Below are 8,680 nucleotides of genomic sequence, written 5' to 3'. Positions count from 1 at the left end.
TCGCCCCATGTACGAACTTAGCATAACCCACAAAATAGAAAACATTTTAACTTCGTACATCGTACATCGTACATTAGGTCCGCCCCATGTACGAACTTACCATAACCCACAAAATAGAAAACATTTTAACTTCGTACATCGTACTTCGTACATTATAGGTCCGCCCCATGTACGAACTTAGCGTAGCTACGTCACAGATAATTGTCGACGTTTCCCGAACTTTGCCGACAGCGGTTGTTGGAAGTTGTCGGAAGCTAGAAGTTGTCGGAAATTACGGGTGACGTAGGCTGATCCAAACTTCGTACATTTCACCCCTTTCTGGACATGTATGACTTAATCTACTCTACTTCAGTTTTCTTGAAACGAACCTTTGTAAAAACGGTAATAACACGATTTCTTACTTTTCAGACCAAGTGTACCTGACCATGATTGACAATTGGTCCTTTTGGAAGATTCGTGCGACAGGCCCGATGACTAATGCCAACGTGAAGGCCACGTGTGAAGCGGCGGGGATGAGGTACCCGTGTTACCGGTCAGGTGCGGATGATGGGTGTACTGGCGTGTGGGCCTCAGACTGCATCACGTTTCACCATGCCGAATGTACTACACTTCGTGCTCTCTCGAGTGAACTGTGTGGACACACGGACGGGTACGGCGAACATTGCCAGCCGCTTGATGACACCTTTGTGTACATGCCTTACTATTGGAGTGATGACAGCGCTTTCGGAGTGGACTACGACACTCACACCACCTTGCAAGGAGCGAACTACAACGACATGTACGCACTGTGTGCAGGTGAGGATGTAGCATCGATGTCGTTTCACAAGAAAGTGTTATTGAGGCAACTTTTCTTTTTCCCTTTGGTCCGTCTCAGCACATTGTATATCGTGTCTTGTCCTTCGTCTGCCATACCTATTGACTGTATCCTAAAAAAAAACACCACAAGACGTCACCACCAGCGCTTCCACACCTTACCATGCAAAACAGAAACACACAGGCCAAGCTATTTCCCTCGCACAGTTATAGAGTGCCCAAACATCTGGTACTTGGTAGATGCCACAGCATTTCAAAGCTGGGTTAGCCAGGCATTATGGCTACCCCAGCTCTGCCCAGCTGTAAGACCCAGCCATGCCCTAGCAATATATCATGTACAGCACAGCACTTATGTTTTTGTTTGTTGAATGAATTTGTGTTTTCACTCCGCCATTTTGTCTCACCACCACCGGTTTGCTAGGGCATCATCACTCCCCTGGGCACAAAGTCCCGCGAGGGGCATTGCCCAGTACTACGTAGATGTAGATGTAGATGTCTCGAATTCGAAGCCAAGCAAAAGCCAATTCGAAGCCGATGGCATAAGAAATTCAACTGACCAACTTGATGTACACAACTCTGTTTCCAGTCGCTACATGTGCCAGGTCTCCATGCGCATACGGCACCTGTACTGATGATGGCGGGAGTTACACCTGTAGCTGTGAGAACGGTTGGACTGGGCAGGACTGTGATCAAGGTCTGTATGCGATTGCTTCATTATCATAACATCAACCTGTTATTGATTGAGAAGATGTCTTAGTTTTAAACCGTAATTATGGTTGAATTAGATACAGAAAAAGTGAACAGATAATTGCTGTACAACACTGTAAATACCCATGCCTATTGTATACGTTTTTCCAGCTGATGAGTGCGCGTCCTCCCCCTGTGCCCACGGCACCTGTACTGATGATGGTGGGAGCTACACTTGTAGCTGTGAGAACGGCTGGACAGGACAGGACTGTGATCAAGGTCAGTATTATTTGATTGTTTTATTGACATTAAAATTTTCTTGTTCAGTTACTGACATTTAAGAGAAGATACATTTATTTCAAACCAAGATTGCAGTTTCAATGAATACAACAACAACAAAAAAGAAAACAGTTTGCACATAAATCTGTGACTGTATAATTCCTGTACGTTTTCCAGTCGATGAGTGCGCGTCCTCCCCCTGCGCACACGGGACCTGTGTTGATGGAGTGGGGAGCTACACCTGTAGCTGTGAGACCGGATGGGAAGGAGTCAACTGTGATCAAGGTTAGTATATTCTTCTAAATAAACTGCGATAAAAAAACGTATGTACACAGGTTCAAATGATGAGCGACTGTATGGAAAGTATGATTGCAGATTCTGTGATTTTCCTTCTCAAAGTCTCTTATGTTTCAGATATCGACGAGTGCGTGAGCAGCCCCTGTTGGCTGGGAGGGACCTGTCTGGATCACGTGAACGGCTACAGCTGCGTCTGTCCTAAAGATACCACCGGCAAGAACTGTGAGACTGGTATGTGAAACTGATACCACTCTTGTCAAGCACGAGACAAAAACGAGACGCAGAGAGAGCGTCGAGCTGTTCATGCTTTATCAGTTATCTCTTCCAAGCAGCATATACTTGATTAGTTCAGGCAACACCTTTAGCAATCAAAAACTTGCAAGTTTGTCAAAAAATATAAATTCCACATTCACGTCATTTTATCATGCTTGTCTTAATATTTCCTCTACTTTGGAGATGAGGTTATATTGTTCTCGTACTATTTGTGTGCTCTAGTGACTTTTGCGGGGGAATGTTACCAGTTCTCGACCTCAGCTGTGACCCACCGAGACGCCACCCAGGCCTGCAGTACCACAAACAGTCACCTGGCGGATATGAAAGACGCACAGCAGCAACAGTTCCTGGCCAGCACAATCGCGGCCACCACCGGCGTGTCCAACTGGCTGGCCATGAAAACCGCGCCGATTCCAATGTTCTACAGTGATGGGACTCCTGTTATGGGTACATACTTACTACAAGACCTGATGCTCGGTTTCCTAAGAACAATACTTAACTGAACGAAAAGAATTGATATAGCCATGTAAAATGTAGCCGAGTAGTGAATACTACAATTTATCCAATCCATTAACGAACGATTGGAGACAAATACCAAACATTTTTGCCAAATGAAGCGTCTTAACGAATAAAACATTTACATCATTAACACTGGTTTTTAGGTTACTTTAAACATTACGTAAAGTGTGCTTCTTTCTATGTTCACCTATCTAAACAGCTCCCCTCCAGTGGTTGAACGACGAACCTTCGACCCCGTTGGACCTGTGTGTTCTCCTGGACAGCTCTAACAGCTACAGAGCAAAAGCAACTTTCTGCACGGAGCAGCACAACTACGTCTGTCAGGATGGTACATAACGATTCCTATTTAATTACTCTTTTTTTATCCACTTAGCATTTGTCTCATACATGAATCAACATCAAACTAAAAATAAGTTGCTTGCAATTATGATTATTTTTTTTGTCTTATATTTGTAGCTCTTAAACCATGTGAGCCAAACGTGTGTCAGAACGGCGGAAACTGCACCTCCTGTTTCGGCGGCTCCACCACCTTCTGTGACTGTCTGGAGGGGTACGGAGGAAAGCTGTGTGAAATCAGTAAGTATGAAATGAATGAATGAATGAATGAATGAATGAATGAATGAATGAATGAATGTATGTATGTATGTATGTATGAATGAATGAATGAATGAATGAATGAATGAATGAATGAATAAATAAATGAATGAATAATGATATAAGTAAGTCTCTTACAACTGATTAGTCTATCCAACCTGATTCAAAAATGACAACTTTATTCCTGTATTTTCCCACAGACATTGACGAGTGCGCCTCTGGCCCGTGCCAAAATGGCGGGAGTTGCTATGACGACATCAACTCCTACACCTGCCAATGTCCAATCGGTTACCAAGGAGACCACTGCGAGTCAGGTCGGTGTGACAGGAACATGTGGGTTTTGTAACTCGCAATAAAGACCATTTACCTTGCCGACGTTTTGATAACTCTTCAGTAACTAACTTGAAGTTCTTTCTCTCTTTCTTCAAAGAAACAAATCAATACGCGGGTCAGCCTAAGCAGCTCGCGGTGGTAACAGCTGACCCACAAAAATGTAGATGGACATACATGTTTAAAGATAAAATTTAAGGCTAACCATGTCATGTTAAACAGGCCCACATAGCATATTCAAAAGAAGCAAAACTCAATTTGTTTTCGTTATTTCTTCGTTCTCTCCAGACACAGACTGGTGCTCCCAAGTCACGTGTCCTCTTGGTTTTGTCTGCCAGGATTTCACCTTCTACTTCCAATGCGTCCGTAAGTAAAGGTCGTCATCATCATTTTTGCGCAAAGTAGGTAGAATATCTTCTCGTATCACATGTCATTGAACAGTGAATCAAATCAAGACCACAATTTGATCAATACTGATTGCAGACAAGACACAGTAGTTGTCCCCCGGGGCAGTGTAAATTCAGGTTATTAGCAGCTAAAGATGAAAACATCACAAAATAATAAATATGAATGAATCACATTATTTTTATTCCATGTCTGGTCCTTTGAGCTTATCATTCCATGTGATTGGTCCTAAAAACTTTCATACATACCAATAATGTATCTACTCGACACATTTGCAATTGAAACTGCTCACACCCATCCCCCCTCCTTATGTGCATTGTGTATATCTAGACCCATCTCCCGTTGCCCGGGGACTGCCGTACCAGTGCAGCAGCGCCTCCTGTCCGGATGGCATGAACTGCACCCCTGAGGGCGTGGCAGCCTTCTCATGTAAGCCTGAGTGACGTCACCACTGAAGCCTCCCACGTGACAACGACCAGCTTTTTGTGTGTGATTTAGAGTCTAATTTTAGAGTCTAACAAGACATAGAAGCACCACAGAGAGATAGAAGAAGCTAGATCAATAAAGCACCTGCAGCAAAAATCATATTCACGGCTTCTGTCTTTTTTTTTACTCATGTCTTTAACGAGTCCAGGTATGTAAATATGAATAAAACTATCCAAGCATAAATCAAGGCAGGTAACGTTAGTTACATGTTAGCCACTATGTAGCTCTATCACACCTGTCTACCTTTTACGCTTTATAGCCTATAGCAAGTGTTGCACACATCAAGAAGAGACTAAAGCGTTGCAAGAAGAATAGTTACAGGAAGAAAAGCGGTAATATTTTACCAGAGACTCAATAAGGAATGGCATATCTTGAAAGGTATAGTGAGTAGCGACCTCTCGCGGAAGGCTTTGGAAGTGCATCAGATGTACATCAGGTTTGCCACCTGGGCACTGTTCTTGAAACATAACGTAATGATTGCTGAAGCACCATCTCTTCTTCTAAAGGTAGTTTTTATCATTATCATTGCGGAGTATTATGGTAAAAATATCTTCAAGTGAACAAAGAATAGATTTAAGACCTTCATTTACTGTCCGATAAAGCATATTTATCTATGTTTCACTGCAAACGTGAAACACCAGATGTCTTCATAGTCAGTTTTAACAAACGTCATTTGCAAATCTTTGTCACATAGGATATGAGAAGGAATTTTTATATAGGCATGCGTACTAGAATACCAGGACTCCATATAACTGACCATCTTAATTTTGTTTTTAAAGCATTTGTGCATTTTAGGCAACTTACAATTTCTTAAACACAAAACGAACCGTTCAGTACCAATTTCCATGTTTTAGTAGAATAAAATCTGACAAAATCCCTCTTATGACCATTGTGTGCATCTAGACCCATCTTCCGTTTCCCGGGGGCTGCCGTACCAGTGCAGCAGCGCCTCCTGTCCGGATGGCATGAACTGCACCCCTGAGGGCGTGGCAGCCTTCTCATGCAGGCCTGAGTGACGTCACAGCCAGAGTCTCCGACTTGACAACGACCAGCCAATGGCCGCTTCATGCGTTATTTCCCGATTTATGGCCTAACTAGAGATAGAAGCACCACATAGATATAGAAAGCGTTAGATCATTAACGCATAAAAATCATATTCAACGTCTATGTCCATTTTATAGTCGTGCTTCTTACGAGGGTGACTTAAAATATCAAAGCAATCAGTAAAAAAATCAAAGTGTAAATTCCGGTAGATGGTAACGTTATCGGCAAGCCGCCTCTTTTACTAAAGTCGTAATATGGAATGTCAAATCCGGCCATTTTTTTTGTGAGTAGCGATCTCTTGAAGAAGTGCATACCAAGAAAACAATGTGCAGGTGACCTCTACAAAGAATGTTTACGATTCAGCGCCCACAAAAGCAATGGCTTAAAATCCTCCTATTACACGTCGATGACGTTTAGACACCGAGGTAAAAAGATACGCCAAAAAGCAGTCGATCAAGCAACTGGGTATGATTTTTTAAACGGTCGGACGTTTCAGACAAGTTTGTTTCGTCATGGACACTGAGGAATCTGGCCTTCGTATTATGTTGCGGGGGATCCAGTCAGCACGGGTATTTGTGGTCGGCAGTTCTACATCCAACATCATGCCGTCACAAATTAAAGATTAAGGATTTTGCTATGGGTGCTCCTTTTTGGATTTTCTAGACTACCTGCCTGCGTCCGGCAGGCGCGAGGCTTATAGCTCAAATAATAGTGTTAACACAAAATTTCTATCAATAATACAGAAAATCCAGAATCAGAAAATGAAGGAATGATAAATACATAAATGAATGAATAATGATAATGAAAAAAGGATAATCATTAGCTCGTTAATTCCATACTCGTTCGTGGGTCGCTACCATGACAAAAGTCTTTTGAAAGTTGAGGTTACGTAATTACACTCCTCCTCACCTTGACGCTTTATCTGCTTTGTTGATTATATAATGCATTATGTAAACTCTTCCGGGGGGGGGGGGGTAGTTTATCTTGTACGCTTGCCTACCTTATCTAGTAACCAGCGCTAGCTGACCAGTCTTTTGTTGAGCCTCTATGTCTCCCAACCTATTGACTTCCACGTCTCAAGGCAACACAAGTACGCGGAGGATTATTTCCCATTAAAACCTCATTACGCCTCGACGTTGTGGTCGGCATTGTTGATTCATTGCCTTTGGACAGTGAACTACAACAATGCACCTTCGGTCGCTCAGAGGCACCAGTATCAATACGGGATAAACAGAAAACCGTTCTCACAGTCGAGACGTATATAGCAGGCGGTGAAGATGTGGAAGTTTCTGCTCCTGGTTGCGATTGTAGGCACCCTGCCGGCCGAGTCAGTCGGTGAGTACATGTAGCGATATTCATGTATGAATTTAAGGCCTATGTATATCACGAATCCGAAAATGCGAAGTGTGCAACCTTACACGCTACCGTGTTTATACAAGAGATAAAGTACAGTTGAATGGTTCCATTGGATCCGTGGCCCTGTAATTCACCCAGCTTGCACATTCTCCAATCTTCCGTGTACCGTGTGGCACGGTTGAAATATAAACATGTTTTCCATTGTCATTGAAAAGTAACGGACTTTTATCTTGTATATCGTTTTGACTTGGTAAGTAGTATTACCTGATATCTCACCAAAGAAAGAAAGAAAACCATGATTCTTTCACTGTTCTTATATGTCTAAAAAAATATTGTTACCTGATAGATGATTCCGTACATGTATGATATGTTTTTACAGGTTATCTGTGCGACAGTACTCTCCTTCCTGTACCCAGAGATGGCGCAAAAATCTGCTTCTCAAGTCCACAAGGAACAATTGAAGTTTGGTACTGCAAGATGCACTGTAATGCGCCACTCGTGTACTGTAGTCAGGCTGACATGTATGAATGCGGGGAGCACACGGCATGGCAATGGCAGGTCCGTACGATATATGGAGACAGCATGACAGTATATTACAGCATTGTCAGCGTGAGAGACTGCTCAGGTATGCATGCCAAAGAATGTCTAGTCCTTAGTACCAAAAGAGTAAGAGGCGCTATAAACTCAATCTGTTGATTTATTTATATACATATAGGTAGGTAATTCGTTTGTATGCACGTTTGTTTACAAGTACATGTATATTTGTAGTAGCCCTTACGAAAGTCGCTGCCCTTTTGTTGTGTCAATAAAGATCTCTATCAAAAGAACGTGCTCACAACGCATTTGAGAAGTACAATGTCACCATAACATTACACATTATAGTTCCCTGTAAGAGGAAGAGCTCATTGCTCGGCAATTGTGAAGTTGAAATTTTTGCAACTTTTTTCACAGCGCCATGGGACCCCTTTGTTCCGATAAATATTGGAGGACTGGTCATCACGACAGGACGGCCCCTAGACACGCAGGCTATCACTGATGAGATGAAGTATCAGCTGGAGCAAAGAGGACTGTGCAACAGCCCATGTCTGGTGAGCAAAGTAGCCTCCTTCACCGGCCTATCTGGGAAGCTTGGCGATTTTTTGTGTGTGTGTGTGTGGGGGGGGGGGGGGGCTCGATTCCCAGCTGGGAAGCCGATCTCGTCTAGCCCGTACAAGCTTTCCGGCATATATTCCTTTCCCGGCATATATTCCTTTCCCGGCATATTCCCGGTTAAAAATCTTCCAAGCTTCCCAGAGAGGCCGGTGAAGGAGGCTATGAGCAAAGGAGGAAATATAGTGTGTTTTTCCGAAGTGAAATTAATCATTGCAATTTGGAACCTTCTCTTTGGTGGAAAACCTCACATATATTTTTGGAAAGAGACGAAAGAGGCAAACTATTTAAACTAGTTAACAATTTTTTCCCAGCTTTGCACATCGTACCGAACTACAAACAACTGTCTTCCTGTTAGCACCACCCAATGCATATGTCTCCCAAAATGTCGGGAATTTTATCCTCCACTGTATACAGAAATCAAACCCAATAGCATTCATTTGTATAG

General features: G+C 42.8%; 1 protein-coding gene across 1 annotated transcript in view; it reads left to right on the top strand.

Annotated features, from left to right (window-relative positions):
* The window catches only part of LOC118427807 (fibropellin-1-like), a 19,247-nt gene that overhangs the window by 4,206 nt on the left and 6,361 nt on the right, over positions 1–8,680 (top strand). Inside the window, exons 2-10 of the mRNA XM_035837767.1 lie at positions 409–795; positions 1,400–1,507; positions 1,672–1,779; positions 1,957–2,064; positions 2,194–2,307; positions 2,572–2,796; positions 3,068–3,196; positions 3,325–3,444; positions 3,663–3,776. Of these exons, the coding sequence (XP_035693660.1) occupies positions 409–795; positions 1,400–1,507; positions 1,672–1,779; positions 1,957–2,064; positions 2,194–2,307; positions 2,572–2,796; positions 3,068–3,196; positions 3,325–3,444; positions 3,663–3,776 (1,413 nt within the window). The remainder of the gene's footprint in view (positions 1–408; positions 796–1,399; positions 1,508–1,671; positions 1,780–1,956; positions 2,065–2,193; positions 2,308–2,571; positions 2,797–3,067; positions 3,197–3,324; positions 3,445–3,662; positions 3,777–8,680) is intronic.

This window comes from Branchiostoma floridae, chromosome 12, assembly GCF_000003815.2.
Source record: "Branchiostoma floridae strain S238N-H82 chromosome 12, Bfl_VNyyK, whole genome shotgun sequence".
Taxonomy (NCBI): Eukaryota; Metazoa; Chordata; class Leptocardii; order Amphioxiformes; family Branchiostomatidae; genus Branchiostoma; species Branchiostoma floridae.
This window is presented reverse-complemented; position numbering and strand designations above follow the sequence as displayed.